General features: G+C 43.0%; 1 protein-coding gene across 2 annotated transcripts in view; it reads right to left on the reverse strand.

Moving 5' to 3' along the window:
- THBS2 (thrombospondin 2) overlaps nucleotides 1-18,067 on the reverse strand; it is a 542,122-nt gene that overhangs the window by 424,665 nt on the left and 99,390 nt on the right. Inside the window, exon 5 of one of the 2 annotated variants that reach the window (XM_069234978.1) lies at nucleotides 2,267-2,460. In XM_069234978.1, the coding sequence (XP_069091079.1) occupies nucleotides 2,267-2,460 (194 nt within the window). Of the gene's footprint in view, nucleotides 1-2,266; nucleotides 2,464-18,067 lie in introns of both variants that reach the window. The other variant, XM_069234977.1, reaches the window with a different exon arrangement.

Genomic DNA, 18,067 nt, shown 5'->3' on the forward strand with positions numbered 1-18,067 from the left:
TCACTAATAGCATTGTCACTGGATGGTGAGCCTTGAAGGTTTCTAAAAACCTTTGTAAGTGTCTGTCTAAGCAGGAATGCAGCTCTCGACAGTTCGCTCTCCTTTAAACATCTGATTCTCACTGTCGCATCCAATTCCTTCATTTTATTAAGCATTCTCTGCAAAGTTATAGATTGTCTCCATTTTTGGGCTAGAGAAATTGTGAACCATGCTCTTAAAACTGCTAGGCGGGATGACTTGAACCCTCTGTAACCTAAGCCTCCCAAAGAAACTCATAAGCAAACTTCAGTTGGAACAGAATTCAGCAGCCAGACTACTTCATTTTCCCAGACACTGTTCCGTCTCTGTTAAATTGAAGACACTTTACAGGTTACCAACAGAAAATAAGAATCACTTCAAGACTCTGAGTCATATCTACAGAACGGTCTATCTTTCTGGTCCACATAGTGACCAAAATCCATTAAAGTTTCACTCAAAGGACAGAAGTTTGAGATCATCTAATACCTTCTGTAGCCACTCTTCAAAATGTCTCACAACAAGGAGAGAAGGGCGCTCTGCAACAGTTACAGGATCAATTTTAAGGAATACTTTTTCTTGCACACTTTGAGTGACAGCTGACTGCACACGATTTAAAAAAAAAATTAAAACCTGGATTTTTACCAACAACTAATTTCCTAAGTGTTTTTGTTTTCACCTATGCAATTTTCACTCTTCCATTCTACATTTCTGAGATTAATATAACACCTTGAAGCTCTTTATTGAGCATTAACAACACTGCCCAAATCAAAAATCAAATCAATTGCAGTAATACTATCTGACGTACTAAGGTGAAACGATTCTGCATGTTAAAAAAAAATACACTTTTTTGAATCTTGAAGAGATTGTATCATATTTATACATTGTTTGTTGCACAATATGCATGCCAAACGTTTTCATTGGTTCGGCTCCTACATGAACTCCTGGAGCCAAGCAAGACCCATATCTAGGCACTGTCTGTGATCCCTCCTCTATCTGTGACAACCGCTTGGTACATGGGGCACATGATAATACGATTTGTAAAAGGCGAGGACAGAAAACGTCGTAGCCTGCCAACATGCATCTATTTGACAACCTCGAACATCAAGGCTTCTTGTAGAAGAGATGAAGAAGAGTGTGCGCAGTGGAAATACATTTAAAATATGTGATCCCCGGGGCAGAGATTTCAAGTCATTGCTTTTTGGGTGAAAGTAGTCATGAGTTACTAGGTAGTATTACCAGGCTCAGGTGGGATGGGCAGGGGTGTAGCATCATAGTTGGCGCACCCCCCCCCCCCTGCTCCAACACATGCATTCTTCGTTTGGTAGCTGGGTCAGGGGGCCGGGAGCAGGGATAGTTTTGTCTATGTCTTGTAGTTCTTATTTCACTAAGAGGTCTTTTTTACCTGTTCATTTTTTGGAACAGGATCTTAAATATATACTGCAACCGTTTTACCAAGAAAGTAGTAAATCTGCACCTATAGAAGTACTCCTTGAATGGGTGTGAATTTACTACTTTTGGAATTCACAAACGTTGCCCGTTGTAGGCTTGGAAAGTTGTGCCAGTCTCAATTTTCCAGGCATACTACTGACAATCAAACACCCCATAGGTGATAGGATGAATGCTTGCAAATAGTGAAACCATTGCCAATCGCTGAGGGTAGCATTCCATTACAACATTTTTTGTCTGTTGTGCCACTCTAGACAGAGGCCCCCCTAATGCAAATCAATACTGACCCTATTCCTCATGGAAACATTCTGTCTGATACATTGGTCATCTCACCTGTTTACCCTGCTGTCTGCTGCTTTTTTAGTTGGTGAATTTGAGATTCAACACCCCCGCATCTCACTGACTAAGCTATGCCCCTACTTCCGTTCTAGAAACTAACATCCTCTAAGTTCCCTTGATGCCCCCGCCCAGGGTCACTTACTCTCTATTTGCTTATTATTTACCTATTTTTGTATTATCTTTTTGATACGTATTCAAATTGGATATTCTGGAAGGTTGTCCTGACACTTCATTGCTAACTGAGAAGAATGCAACACGCACCATCATTTTTTCACATAAATATGTAACTCATTCTTTGATATATCCATGTGCTTACTCATTCATCAGTCCATTGGTTCACTCTCAAAAACACACTCACTCTGCAAGACAACCACAGGCACAAATTTGAGAAACTAGAAAAGCTTTCACTTAAAATCTAGCCAGACATATTGGTCTTGCAATGCTTATTTTTCCATGTACTTACCACTTTCTGTAAGTTATCAACTAGGTTTTTCACAACAACGCGCAACCCACTCATCTCTGTAAACATGGTTCCTAGTTCATCACAGGATCGGTCACAGAATTCTTCCTTTTTATCTACTTTTTGGTCAAAATATTCAGTTGTGACTCGGGTGAGGTGCAGGATTTCAGAGTTTTCATTGATGGCGTTGACTTCAGCTGCTGAAGAAAAAACACAAAGAGTGGAGCTGTTACGTATTGGTATTCAAAGACGAGACCTTTTCATGACTACACAAGCAATTCATTTTGCTCTGCCTTTGCAGTATTTCCTAAAAAGTCATGAACTAGTTTCAAAATAAATGTGCTCCTGTATCTAGGAATTATTTCCTTTTCTTTTCTCTAGGCATACGGTATTGAAGCCTCATTACAGTCCTACCAAGGGGAGCTAACGTCTACATTTCTCAGTGGTGCGGTTATAAGGAAAAAAACTTTCAACTTGGAACATCACTAGAAATGACATTGCGAATATCTTTGTCACAGGAAGCTATTTGGCACTGAGATGTCAATGGACATTCACATTTGTAGGCTACATCATGTTAATATGCATGAGTTATAACAGACACAAATACAACTGTGGAGTAGATAACTACATTTTTATCTGGCTAGAGTAAACTATGTTTACCAATAATCTATTGGTCTACTCTTTAGGGGAAGTTACTAACACCCATTGCTGCCAAGTAGCTCTATTTCATGTAGGCCTGTCCTGGCTTTTTTTCTGAAAGTATACTGCATTTAGGACATGTAGTTGTGTTATAACAGTGTAGAAATTGTGGAAAAAAGCATAGTGCAGTTTGCATAAGAACCAGGACTGACTGAAGGTGTCCCATGTTACACGAGCCAACTGCGAGTCTTGTATTGCTGCCTACGAAAAAACAGCATATACAACTGTTGTATAACATATCTCAAGCCGTTCCCAAATAGCAGGGAAATTATAGCAGAAAAATGTAGGAGGCTGGCCTGGTTTGTAGTTTTGTAGTGGGTACCTAAGGTACTTATACCTTTTACCAGGTCCAGTTATCCCTTATTAGTGAAATGTAGGCCATGTTCTAGCAACTTAGGCTGTCTAGGGGTAGCTGTACCAGAGCAGCTTAGGCTGGACTAGGAGACATGCAAAGCTCCTGCAATACCACTATAGTTGCACAGTACTTATACACAATAAAAGACAATACTCAGTGTTACCAACAATAAAGGTACTTTATTTTAGTGACACAAGGTCAAAAATATCTTAGAGGCTATACTCCTTCTGGAGGTGAGTATTATACACAATATATACACTAGTATCCAAAATCAGGTAAGTAAACAGTCATAGAATAGTGCAAACAGTAGAAAATACAATAGAATGCAATAAGCCTGGGGGCAACAGAAACCATATACTAAGAAAGTGGAATGTGAATCACACATTCCCCCCTAGGCAAGTGTAGTGTAGAGAGGGGTGCTAGGAGTGTAAGAAAACACCAAAGGTATGTAATGTCCCCACCCCAGAGCCCAAGAAAGCAGGAGTAAAGTACAGCAAGTTTCCTCAGGACACACTATAAGTCGTGATAAGAGATTCTGCAAGAACCAAGCAAGACTGCAATCAACAACCAGTGAATTCCTGTACCTGAAGACCTGTGAAGAGAAGAGACCAAGACCAGAAGTCGCAGAAGAATTTAGGAAGGACAGGAGCCCCTGCCAACCTAGAAGATGGTGCAAAAGTGGATCCTCTGGTTAGAAGAAGAGTACAGAAAAGCACCAAAGAAGATGGCTGAGGGTTCCTGCGTGGTGCAGGAGATGTCCCACGTCGAGCTGTTGGATGCAGGCTGTTTGTGTCGCTAGATTCCGCCAACAAGCCTTGGTTCATGCAAGTACGCAGTTTGCGTCAAAATGGCACTGCCTGGACCCAGCAGGCGCCTGGGGGTCTCAACTCAGACTGAGGAGACAGAGAGGGCTCTCAGCACTTCAGAGAGCCCTCAGAAGACCAGGGAGCACCCACAGGAGTCACAGAACACGGGGACAAAGAAGATGCAAAGTTCGGTCATCGCAGCACAACAAAGGAAGGTCCCAAGCCGCCGGAGAACAATTCAGCGAGTTGTGCATTGCAGGATGGAGAGCTGGGGACCTGGCTACACTGTGCACGATGGATTCTTGGAAGAAGTGCACAGAAGCCCCTGGAGCTGGAGATGACGCGGTGCACAGGGGTACTATTGCAGCACGGGGAGGCAAGCTCCTACCTCCACCAAATTTGGACAGCAGGACCTTAGGACAGTCTGGGTCAGGTCAGTCCACCACCTGTGTTCCAGGGAGCACGCTCGTCATCAGGAGAGAAGTCCCAGATTACCAGTTGTCGCAGAAGGGTGCCTGCAGAAGCAGGGAAGTGACTCCGTCACTCCATGGGAGATTCCTACAGTTCTTCTGGTGCAGAATGAAGACAGGGAGTCCTCAGAGCGTGCACGCCTTGAAAACTGTTGCAAATGTTGGCTGGAGCTGAAGTTGCAGGTCACAGGAGTCGTCCTGGATACTTTGTTGCAGTTACAGCGGTTCCTGAAGCAGTCTGCTGTTGATCCGGCTGTCAGAAGCTGAAGCAGAGGATGCAGAGGATTCCTGGAGGAGTCTTGGAAGCTGCATCTGAGGAAACACCCAGAGGAGAGACCCTAAATAGCCCTGAGAGTGGGATTGGATACATACCCAGGTATGCAAGTATCAGGAGGGGTCTCTGACGTCACCTGCTGACACTGGGCACTCAGAGGGCCTCCAGAGTGTTCCCACAACTTGGCATCCAAGATGGCTAATGCAGGGGACACACTGGAGGAGCTCTGGGCACCACCCCTGGGGTGGTGATGGACAGGTGAGTGGTCACTCCCCTTTCCTTTGTCCAGTTTTGCGCCAGAGCAGGGATTGGGGGTCCCTGAAACGGTGTAGACTGGCTTATGCAAGGAGGGCACCATCCGTGCCCTTCAAAGCATTTCCAGAGGCTCTGGGAGGCTACCCCTCCCAAGCCTGTAACACCTATTTCCAAAGGGAGAGGGAGTTACATCCTCCTCCCAAAGGAAATGTATTGTTCTGCCTTCCTGGTACTGAGTTGCTCAGGGCCCAGGAGGGCATAAACCTGTTTGTCAGGTGGCAGCAGCTGGGGCTGCAGTGGAAACCTCAAGAGAGCTGGTTTGGCAGTACTGGGGGTCCATGGGGGATCGGCCCCCAATACCAGATTTCGAATGGGGGGACAATTCCATGATCTTAGACACCTCACATGGCCATATTCGGCGTTACCATTGTGACGCTACATATATGTATTAACATATATGTAGTGCACGTGTGTAATGGTATCCCCGCACTCACAAATTCCGAGGAATTGGCCCTGGACTGCGTGGGGGCACCTTTGCTAGTGCAAGGGTGCCCTCACACTTAGTAACTTTGCACCTAGCCTTCAGTAACTGAAGGTTAGACACATAGGTGACTTATAAGTTACTTAAGTGCAGCGAAAATGGCTGTGAAATAGTGTGTGCACTATTTCACTCAGGCTGCAGTGGCAGTCCTGAAGAAAGGTTTGTCTGAGCTCCTTATGAGTGGCAAAAGAAATGCTGCAGCCCATAGGGATCTTCTGGAACCCCAATGCCCTGGGTACTTAGGTACCATATACTTGGGACTCATAAGGGGGGGGGGGGTCCTGTGCGCCAATTGGAATTGGAATATGAAGTCACTAAACTATAGTCACTAATTTGGCAAGTAGAGGGAGCATTAGCACTGGAGTTTTGGTTAGCAGAACTTCAGTGAGACAGTTAAGCATACTGACAAGTCACACATTAGGCCACAAACTATGAGCACTGGGGTCCTGGCTAGCAGGATCCCAGTGAGACAGGCAAAACACACTGACAAACAGGCAGAAATTGGGGGTAACATGCCAAGAAAGGTGGTACTTTCCTACAAAGGATAGCCACATTTATGACACAAATGGTAACGTTAACTCAGCCTGCATGTCACCTTCCCTTTGTCACAGTTAAAGCTTTCCCTTGGCCACAGCTACAGTCTCCTGACATCTGGCAGTCTGAAACAAATCTGTTGATTGCCATGACTTCAACTAATATTTTCTCTCACCTCCTACAGACTCCAGCAAAGTAAATCATGCCAGTGTGATGCACAAACTTTCAAAGATAAAAAGAAAATTCTTAATGGAATGGACGTTAATTTCACCCATCTCTCCAGCAGTCTGCAGTTGTGTGCAGAGGTGTGCAAGGCATTCTTCCAATGTTCAGTGAATACCTCAAAATATTTATAGGGGGCTGGGTTTCTTGAGCACCCATGAACTCGATGCCCCTGGTGCCACCCGTATCAAAACTTAAAGAACACCATACTACTAGGCTGTACTGCAGAGATGACCATTTGGGGGCATGCAAGTATGTGTGTGTGTTTGTATTGACCTTGCACGTGAATTGTAGACATACCAGTGGCAATTCATAAAACCCTTTTTCAGGCATAAGGGAGATCTATGCCAGAAAAAGTTGTAATTGCATAAATAGCGAGTGAATCACGAAATAAAATGAATAAATCCACCAAAATGTTTTCTCCGCCTAGCCAATTTGCACATGAAAGTTGGCAGCCCAACAAGTTTTCAGAACCCTTAATGGCTGTCCCTGCCAGCTACTGGTGTTCATGAGAGGGCGCAGCCTTCCCTATCAAAATTGTGTTGCTCTCTAATGGTCTCCAGAAGATCAACCCCTATAGCAGGAAATGTCCAAGACTAAACAGGCATCACATAGTTTTAGAAAATCTAAGAATATCTGATTACTAACCAGAGGCCTGGAATTTGTCATGTTTGCCTTTTTCAAAATCACAGTAAAAGTTACTCATAGCCCTAATGAAGTTTATAATGCATGCAGTGCATACATTGTGCTTATGTGGGGTTATGTAAAAGAGTGTAAGCCACTATTCATTGCTAGCACCATAGATCCTTATCATAGTCCATGCTTACACTATCAAGGTCACAAACAAATGTATGTGAATTGGCAAAATGTGCAAGCTACACATATGTGGAAGCTTGCATTTTACACAATTTACTCCAAATTTCTATGAATCAGCCCACTCTAGTTAGCTTCTTGATATTGGCAGTGTATAGTTTTTAAGTGACACCATTCCACAGCCTACAAGAACCATGCATACAAACTTTTTCTTAACAGACCTGGGCAATTAACAATGGCCTTGACTCAAGCGAGGAACCTAGAAGCAATCCTAAACTTCAACCTGTCCCTCTTAGAAAAGCTAAAATATCTGACAAACGGTTAATTCTACACCATGCAACTTCATGCTGTATCTTCCCACATTTAGTAGTCCCTCACAGGTTGGAACAAAATGTAGGATGCAGCTTCAGAAACTCTTCCATCTATGAATGCCTGTCCATATGTATCTGGCCCTTCAGCTTCAACGGTGACTGACGGTGGCACAATGTGTTTCATTCAGAGCGCTTGCCTTGGTAGAATGTCCTTCTTAGAGCAAGTAAAAACGTTTTTGAACTGGCTCTCAAAAAGGCTCAGACCCATATTAGCTAAAGCTTTGCAACGGGACTAAAGCAATGCAAAGTGGTGTGAAGTGACACATGCTAGTTACTATCTAGTGCAAATGGTGATTTGGACTCGAAAGGTGAAGTTTTCACAGTGCAAAACTTACTTTGTGCTATTTGGTCTCACTTTTCCTCATTGGATGGTTACAGAGGAATTACTGGGGGTGGATCAATGCAAACACCCAGAAGTTCTGGCACAAAGTCCAAATTTACTAAGACCACTACAACAGGCTTGTTAGAAATGGGGTTTTTGGTTGGCAGTCAGGTTACCCTCTGTCCAAGCAAGAACCTTCACTCTAGTCAGGGTAAGTCACACACAATCCAAATTATCCTGTGCCAACCCTCTGGTAGCTTGGCACGAGCAGTCATGCTTAACTCTTCAAGTTGGGCACCAGATCTCTGGGCTTGTGCCCTTCTTCAGCAGTACTGGATGCAAGATTTTTGCTGCCACCATCTGAACTGGACTCAGCCCTTCCGGCTTCCAGTTTCAGCTCTTCACAGCTCACCTCCTGAGCTGCAATCCTTTCTTTTTCCAGGGCTAAGGCTCTTGCTGCCTCAGCCCTCTCAATAAACTCATCTAGCTCTTCCACCTGCCGCTCTTGAGCTAGGAGCCATTCATCTCCCACTGGTTCTCTTTCCTCATCTGAGTAGTCCTCCTCCTCATTATCATTCTCAGGGCTATGATTCCTTTGGTTCTTTGCTGCCTGTTCCTCTGCCCATTGTGCTTCTCCCCAGGCTACATAGATATCTAGCAGTTCCATCTTAGTGGATCTCCTTGACATGGGAAGTCGCCATGTTCTGCAAAGCCCCCTCAGGTCAGCCTTAGTGAGGGATTTAACAGGTACAAGGTTTGACACATCATAGTCTTCTGTGAAGCTGGAATCCATTCCCAATCTGGCAAGGTATCACAGGCAAAACCAAAAATCAAAGTCCAAACTCAATAATACATCCAGGAGGACATCAGAGAACCAAAAGCAAAAAGATGAAAAATCAAGTTGACCTTCAACTGTGGGTAGGTAGTGAAATACTTAGCTACTGTATGTCACTGCACAAATACAAGTCCTATCCTCCCTGCTGATCAGCAATGTTAGAAATTGGGTTTTTGGTTGGCAGTCAGGTTACCCTCTGTCCAAGCAAGAACCCTCACTCTTGTCAGGGTAAGTCGCACACAATCCAAATTATCCTGTGCCCACCCTCTGGTAGCTTGGCACGAGCAGTCAGGCTTAACTTAGAAGGCAATGTGTAAAGCGTTTGTGCAATAAATCATACAATAACACAGTATAGCACCACAAAAATACACTACACAGTGTTTAGAAAAAATATATAATATTTATCTGGGTATTTGCAGGTCAAAACGATCAAAGATGCAATATGAATTTGTAAAGATATCACTAAAAAGTGATATGAAGTGTCTTAAGTCTTTAAAAAGTAAACAAAGTATCTTTCAAGCACAAATTACCTGGTTTGGAGTGGAAAATCTCCGCAGAGGGCCGCAGAAGAGGGGATGCGTGGAAAAATGGTGTGTGCGTCGGTTGCGCCCCTTCACACACGGACTTGCGTTGTTATTTTTCACTCGGGGAAGACGTGCATCGTTTTCCGGCACGCGGACAGTCTCCTTCTTTGGATCGCGGGATTACCAGATGTCCCAGGGTCTGTGCGTGGATTCTTCGGCTTGTTATCCGGCTGTGCGTCGTTCCGGGAGTCCGTGCGTGGAATTTTCTTTCTCACAGCAGGCGTCGCGTCGATTTCCTCTCTGGAAGCCGGGCGGCGTTGTCCATGCTAGGCCGTGCGTCGAAGTTCCGGTCACCCCGTAGGCGTCACATCGGCGTGCGGCGATTGTCTCACGGCAGAGCAAGCTGTGCGGCAAATTGTTCAGCGCGCGAGGAGTCCAAATGAAAAAGAGAAGTCTTTTTGGTCCTGAGACTTCAGGGAACAGGAGGCAAGCTCTATCCAAGCCCTTGGAGAGCACTTTGGCAGCCAGACAAGAGTTCAGCAAGGCAGCAGGCCAACAGCAAGGCAGCAGTTCTTTGTAGAAAGCAGACAGGTGAGTCCTTTGAGTAGCCAGGCAGTTCTTCTTGGCAGGATGCAGGTTCTGGTTCAGTTTTCTTCTCCAGCAAGTGTCTGATGAGGTAGGGCAGAGGCCCTGTTTATATACCCAAATGTGTCTTTGAAGTGGGGGAGACTTCAAAGAGTGGCTAAGAAGTGCACCAGGTCCCCTTTCAGTTCAATCCTGTCTGCCAGGGTCCCAGTAGGGGGTGTGGCAGTCCCTTGTGTGAGAGCAGGCCCTCCACCTTCCCAGCCCAGGAAGACCCATTCAAAATGCAGATGTATGCAAGTGAGGCTGAGTACCCTGTGTTTGGGGTGTGTCTGAGTGAATGCACAAGGAGCTGTCAACTAAGCCCAGCCAGACGTGGATTGTAAGGCACAGAAAGATTTAAGTGCAAAGAAATGCTCATATTCTAAAAGTGGTATTTCTAGAATAGTAATATTAAATCCAACTTCACCAGTCAGCAGGTTTTGGTATTACCATTCTGGCCATACTAAATATGACCTTCCTACTCCTTTCAGATCAGCAGCTACCACTTCAATACTGTATGAGGGCAACCCGAATGTTAGCATATGAAGGGAGCAGGCCTCACAGTAGTGTAAAAACAAATTTAGGAGTTTTACACTACCAGGACATGTACACTACACAGGTACATGTCCTGCCTTTCACCCACACAGCACCCTGCTCTAGGGGTTACCTAGGGCACACATTAGAGGTGACTTATATGTGGAGAAAGGGGAGGTTTAGGCTTGGCAAGTACTTTTAAATGCCAAGTCGAGGTGACAGTGAAACTGCACACACAGGCCTTGCAATGGCAGGCCTGAGACAAGGTAAAGGGGCTACTTAAGTGGGTGGCACAACCAGTGCTGCAGGCCCACTAGTAGCATTTAATCTACAGGCCCTAGGCACCTATAGTGCACTCTACTAGGGTCTTACAAGTAAATCAAATAGCCGATCATGGATAAACCAATCAACAGTACAATTTATACAGAGAGCATATGCACTTTAGCACTGGTTAGCAGTGATAAAGTGCCCAGAGTTCAAAAGCCAACAAGAACAGGTCAGAAAAAATAGGAGGAAGGAGGCAAAAAGTTTGGGGATGAGCCTGTCAAAAAGCCAGGTCCAACAAGGCTTGAATAAAAAAAACTAACTCTTACTTGATGACTGTATTGTTGAATAACCTGGACAGTAAATCTTTGCATAAGCCCGAACAGCTGAACCGTATCCTCTCTTGTATGATATCTATGAAGGGCATGACACTGAAATCTTCCATTGTATGGCTCATGGGAAGAGGGTCAGCTCTTGGAGTTTGCGAACGCTCAGTTTTGATTGGTTTCTTCTCTGTGGTTTGTGTGGATGTATGCTTGTCTGTGAGTGTGTGTAAGAATGGAAATGTGAATGCATGTCTGCATGTCAGTGTGAATGTTTGTACGGATGTGTGCGAGCATGACTGGATGTATGCGTGTATGCCAGTGTGAGTGAGTGGGTGTATGCGTGGTGCCTGTCTGCGGGTGTGTATGTGTATGGTGGGTGGGGGATCAGAAGGGGGGAGCGTGGATGGAGGGGGTGGGGGATGACTGGGGAGTGTTTGGGGGGGGGTGAGCCTCCTATCAGTGACATGAAAGGAATTCCCTATCACTGTTAGGGCCTACTGCCGTGGTTTTCGTGGCATTTCTAATGCCACGAAAACAATGGCGGTAGGCTGAATCAAAATGCCGCCGGCGGTACTATAGCAGCTGCCGGGCTGGAGATTGATATCTCGGGCCTGGCGGCTGCTACCGCCATAGTGGTCTGAGTGGAGAAGTGGCAAGTTGGCTGCAGCCAACCCGCCATTCTTATAATGTGGCAGTACGTACCGCCAGCCTGTTTGCGGTACTGCTGCCACATTACCACTCACTGCCGGGGTCATAATGACCCCCTAAATCACCCTCTAGAAGCTCCTATAAAAAAACAACAATACAGTTTGGCTGGCTGGTTTATTTTGATGAATTGATGAAATAAAGAACTTCGAAAATACAGCGAAGATTTGTTTCCTCATTAAATACATTGAAACAGAGAAATAAACAATATTATAGAACCTGATATGCTTAGAGCGGATTCTAATATATGGTACTGGTCAATGATCTTAGGTTAATTGTCTTTGTTGAAAATTAGTAGTAGGAATGTTTTTTGCTGTATCCTAGAAAAACTGCACCAAAGCAAAATTAAAATATTAATTGGGAAAAAGCCTTGGCAGGCAAGGTATATATAGCTACAGCTGCAACAGCAAAATTATTTTCTGTGGAAAAAGGTGTATTCGTGGTATTCCTACAGAGAGAAGATTTGTGCTTCTGTATGCAGAAATCTTAAACTGTATGGAATGCCAGAGATGTTGGTGGACAGAAACTAGGCACAAACTATAGTCACCCACCTGAATCGAGTAGATTGCCCCCATATTCTTCTGTCTTTGGATAGATGATTTTGGTGTGGCTTTTATGTCTTTTTGGGGTGGCAGGTTTATTGGGCCCGCATCACCTATACAGAGGCTGCATATAGAAGATGCCATTCCAGAGCAATGATTATCAAGAACATTAGATTAGCATACCGCAGTACCACTGAGTCATGCTAATCTTCTCATTCCCAAAGCGAGCCATGACAGACAACAATATGTTGGCTTGAGCACATGTGACACAGATAACTAGAGACATCTGAAAGCTTGAAGGTACTCTAGGCATCATGTGAACTATACAGAAGGGTACCATGACTCCTATAATAGAGAGACCACTGGACCAGGTTACTTGAAAGAAGGATAATACAATAGAATGAAAACATGAGGAAGACGTCCATTTTAAGTGATAGCGATGCTGCTTCTAGGTATGTGTTTCGTCTACCTAATAATGGGCCCAATACCCTCTCTACAGCAAGGATTTGACAATTAACATTTTGATATAAGTTAAAACGTTACACACAAGGATTAAAACCTAAGGAGATGACATAAAAAATTAAATCAGAGGTTGAACTGTATGGCCTAGGCTAAAATAGGAAATACCTGCAATGCAGTAATTTTAGTGAATATTAATTATCAGTCACGTCTTAGAAATTATAAGTTGTTAAGCTAAATTAATTCCTTGCTTAGCCTCTATCTATACCATGAATATGCCTTGTAGAGTGGACTGTGGTCAGTCATAGTGTGTAGAGTGCAAACAAAACCTCTCTGACTACAGCATTCAGAGTTCCGTATGGACCTGGGCTATTCCATAGCATGGGTGAACCCTACAGCACATTGTGAGTTGAATCAGGTTCATATTGTTTGCATTTATTAAAATACATTTCCAAAATAGCATAATTGGTCAGCAAACAGTTTGTATTGCATGGCCTAAAATGGCATATGTCCTCCTATATCTGTCCCTAATAGTGGCATAATGATAAATATTTTCAACTAATAATGACAAATTACTACAGGGTTTGAAAGTTGTCGATGGAAATTTCGCCTTTAAGTTCAAATTTAGGAACAAGATAAAATCCTGTTGCAACACCTTTTTAGAGCTTCTGCTTGTCACAGCCACTGGTTACGTGCCATCATCAAACATTCCTCATGGATTACCTGGAACACACTCCTGGACCACATTACTGAAAGCGCACTCCAATATTAGAAGTTATGTAGTAAATAAGATGCAGATTATCCAGTTCATGACCAGCATGTTTTTAGGTCTCCCTTGGATTCTTTGCCTAATTAATAATTGGAGATTTCCTCTTGAGGCAAAACTCCATTGTTATGGATGTCCATAGAGTGGTGCATTAAACCCTGCCTATGGTGGCCACTCTATCTCTCTTTCTCTGATACTCACTATCAAACCTTCCAATGCATTTACAAATCTTGAAAGAAAAGAAGGATTCACAGATTAATTTAAAAAAACTTCAACACGAGCATCCACTATTTCACACAAACACCACTCATCTGTGAGTTCTGCTCCTGAGTATCCCATTTACCATAACATGAAACACAATCAATTTTAAACTTTTTCCTCTGTCCTAATCTCTTGTTACTAAACTCTCTCTTGTGAATGGTGTGACTATTATGCAATCTCAGTCATTATTATCCATACCATCAATATCCACATGTGTAAACTAAAGCGGTCCTTTACATGTTTCCCCTTAGAAAACCTTAATTACTTCCTTTTCTCACAATGGCTACCACATCACAACATCGTGACTCACTTGTTGACATCAGCAACTAAAAAGCTCTCTTTGTAATTCCAACCCCAAATCTTCAGGCCTTGGTGTAGTTAGGATTAGGTCTGGGCAAAATTTCATTTATGCTAATGTAATCTCAATTAATGTCTAGCATTTCATGCTTTGATAGTTATGTGAAATACCTGAGATTACACCATGTGATGTGTTTGAGACTTTGGGTGAAAATCTTGTCACAGGAGCATTGAAGGAAGTAAACAAACTGAACATGAGCAGCTGTTGTTAGTATCACATGTGATTTTTAGTTTTTTTCTTTTTTTTTACAGTAAAATGTATCAGTGCAGAAAAGTGGTTGTAAGAGCGCATTTCTTGCTAATAAAATAGCGAAAAATCCTCAAGTCGGTATGTACTGTGATAAATCTTAATTTTGCACAATGTTTTGGGGCATTTCATGCAACTCCCCCAAGGACATTATGCAAACTTTGCCTAGGCCTAGGGAGGATCCTAATTTAAGTGGAAGTAATGTTTCAACTTATCATGTCTCGCTACAAGGTCCTCACAGAGTACACTCCATTACAAAAGAAAAATGAGAATTTTACCTTCAAAATTTCTCACCAGTTATCGAGCGACTCTTTTCAAAGCCACAGCTTCCCCTTCATGCCATTACTTATTTGTGCCTCGGTTCATAGGTCTACGTTCAACCAATTTTCAATGTTGAAAAAATTAGCAACAAAAGAAACAACATTGATTCAGCTAATAACCCACGTTACAATCACACTGAACACCCCAAAAACATTCACACTTGGCATACCTTCTACCTACTCACCACAGATTGTTGCTCCAACTTCTTTTGTTTAAACACCATCATCTTAAAGATGATATTCTAACTTTCCGCCACTTGAGGTGCACTCCATATACTCAACACCATCAAAGTCAGCTTCTAAACAGTAAAATTCAAACCTTCACTGACCTGTGTTGAACTCCATATTTACTGATCAATCTTGTATCTTTTTTTCTTGGAAAACAGAGTTGCCCTAGAACCCTCTACCTCACGGTGTTGTTTGCAGAAGGTATCAACTGCCTAAATGTCTGCCACAGCCTCATTGTATCCTTGGACCTTGCTCAAATTAAATCCAACAATTGCAGAGTTTGTGATTTTCCAGGTTGAACAAGCAAAAATTAATCACAATATCATGATATGATGCCGGTATAGAATCGTTCTCCCAAATGTTGAATCATTTCTGGGCATTAGCTCATTTAGGCAAGCAAATCACACTACTCACAAAGAGGGTCTGCTACAAAAAATACATTACGTTGCACTAAAGAGGTATACACAGTCTAAAAACTGAATATATTAAATTAAGCTCAAAAAGAGTTCTCTCTGTGTTGTTGAAAAATTCCTTTGTTAAGGGCGGAAACACTCACCCACCCCTAGGTGGCAAACTTCATCATAGGGTCACCCCTCACGCAAGGGTGTTGGTATGGGCTGCAACTCCCTTCAACAAGGAAGGAGCTCTTAAAATGCATTTTATGATGATTATGGCCTTATGGGAGCGGTCAGTGTGGATGAGGTATGCAGAGTGCAGTGTAGATGCTTTAGGGAGAATAAAACTACCTCTTCAGGTAAAGCAGACAAGGCCGCTGTTTAGGCCCAATAATGGAATAAGATCACAGTGAAAAACTGGTGTTTTCAAATTCCCCTGTATGACATGTTGAATGTGAGGACAACTGAAAACTTGAAAAGGGTGATGTTTGAGGTGAACCCTCAGCAAGACCAGTGCAGTTGGAAGGGTTAAATGCATGGATACACGCCGTGCACGAAAAGGAAAAACAAAAATATAAAACTCAAACAAGAAATAAAATCTATAGTTGGATGGAGTCAAATTGGAATGTGAGACATGATGGTTGGCAAGACAGTGTGCTTGAGAGTGTGGGTGTTTCCCCTGCAATTGTAAAAGAGGAGATGGGGTGAGGAAGTCATGAGAGGGAGGTGGGGATTACAAGAGAACCCGAGACTGACAGCGATAAGGCTGTTGTGTTCTTTGACGTTTTGCAGAATTCCTGACCACCTCCCTACAATGTTGATAGACAATTCTGATAGCAGTGAATGCTGTTTGCACCACTGAAGGGCACATATTTAACAAAAATGACAGAGCGCGATGCTGCGCCAAAATTGGCAGCACCACGCGCTGTAAATTTCACAGCACAGGGATGTGCCGTATTTAATTGAATACCCATGTGTTGTCCCCTGCACTGGCACTAAATGGAGCTGCATAGCAACAACACAGGCATCCTTGCACCATTGTGCAAGGATGTCTGCGTAGAGGGGTTTGATTGTTTATGTGTGGGAAGATGTCCCTTCCTGCACATAAGCAATCATTAATGGCGATTTAGCACTTTTGTGTGTGCCGCAGAATGCAGCACACACAAAACTTCCAAAGTGTCATTCTGAAACAATTGTTTAAATGCAGGAAGGGACACCTTCCGCACATAAACAATCATGTCTGTCTTTCTATGTGTGCTGCAGAATGCATCTCACATAAAAAAAGCAAAAAACGAGGAGGAATAAAAGTATTCCTCCTTGTTGCGGCTTGCTAACGCCACCCCTGGGGTGGCATTAGATTTTGGCGCTGCCTCAGGTTTATGAAAACTCGTAAATCTGAAGCAACGTGAAAATACAATGGGTGTTGCTGTGGCACGCCTACAGCAACACTCATTTCACGCCACTTCCGCGCAAACGGCTGCAGGTGAAGGGGGTGTATTTACAAGGTGGCGTTAAGCCACAAAAAGTGGCTTAGCGCCACCTTGTAAATACAGCGCAGGGCATTGCGCCACCAGAGCATCATGAAAAGTGATGCTCCGGTGGTGCTAGGGGATCATAAATATGCCCATGGTGTTTTGGAAACCTATATAACTTCTGCACATGAATGAACCATGAATTATAAACCTATATGACTTCTGCACATGAATGAACCCCAAATTGGGTGCACATGAACTGGAAGAAAACACAAGCTCTTTGGGTGCTAGATTTCAATGGGAACAGAAGTGGCCAAGAAGTGGTGGGAGACTGGAAAACGTAGTGATGAGAGATGATTGGGGAAGAACTAGAGCCATCCGAACAGCATGCTAAAGTTTGAAAAATAACCAGAAGTCAGAAGAAATAAGAGACAAAAAGTGCCAAACCAAAGATATTTAGCACCTAAATGGACCTACTTTGTTAAAAAATTGTCAAGACCTGAGAGCTCATAAATCTGAAAATCATAACCCCCCCCCCCCACCGTGAACGATGCTAATAGTTAACAATTGAATACGTTTTTGATTAACTAACTCATTTGACATTTGTCCCTACATTTGAAAATTCATGTTTTTCACTTTAGGTAAACAAATCAATGAATTAGGTTCCCTTAGATATTCAGCTGAAGAGTATGGCTTCGCTTTAGGTATCCAGTGGAAGCTGCAGGTTCCTAATCCTAAAAGTAATGTAAACTAATCAATTTGCAGTTAAAAGAACTGAAAACTTTGCTGATTTACACAGTAGTATCAATAAGTAGATGTTTTTTTTTCCTTTTTTTCTTTTGATCTGACTAGAGAGAAACTATGGTGTCTACCAAGTAGAAGGGTTGATAACTTATGTTATTAGTCATAGTTATATTAATAGCCGGCTTATTAGTGAGTCTTAACTCTCCTACTGAGCATGTGTTACTTGACACTTGATTTATTCAAACACTATTATATGAGAAATGTTAATTTATTATGAAAATATTAAACAAGGATGGCTCTGGAAAGAGTTTTTGAGACAATGATTGTTTGTGACCATTAAATGATAATTCTTAGCTATAGAGTGTTCAAGACTGTTATATCTGCATGTATCTTCCTCCTTCTACAGCAGTGGGTGTTACCTATCACCATTTGCCTCAACTTATTCATTTTCTTGTGGTATAGTTATGAATTTGTTTTCTCAGCATGAACATTTTAAGTATTATTTTTGGAATTTTTATATGCCTATAGATGATGGGCCT

Source organism: Pleurodeles waltl, chromosome 5 (genome assembly GCF_031143425.1).
Source record: "Pleurodeles waltl isolate 20211129_DDA chromosome 5, aPleWal1.hap1.20221129, whole genome shotgun sequence".
Taxonomy (NCBI): domain Eukaryota; kingdom Metazoa; phylum Chordata; class Amphibia; order Caudata; family Salamandridae; genus Pleurodeles; species Pleurodeles waltl.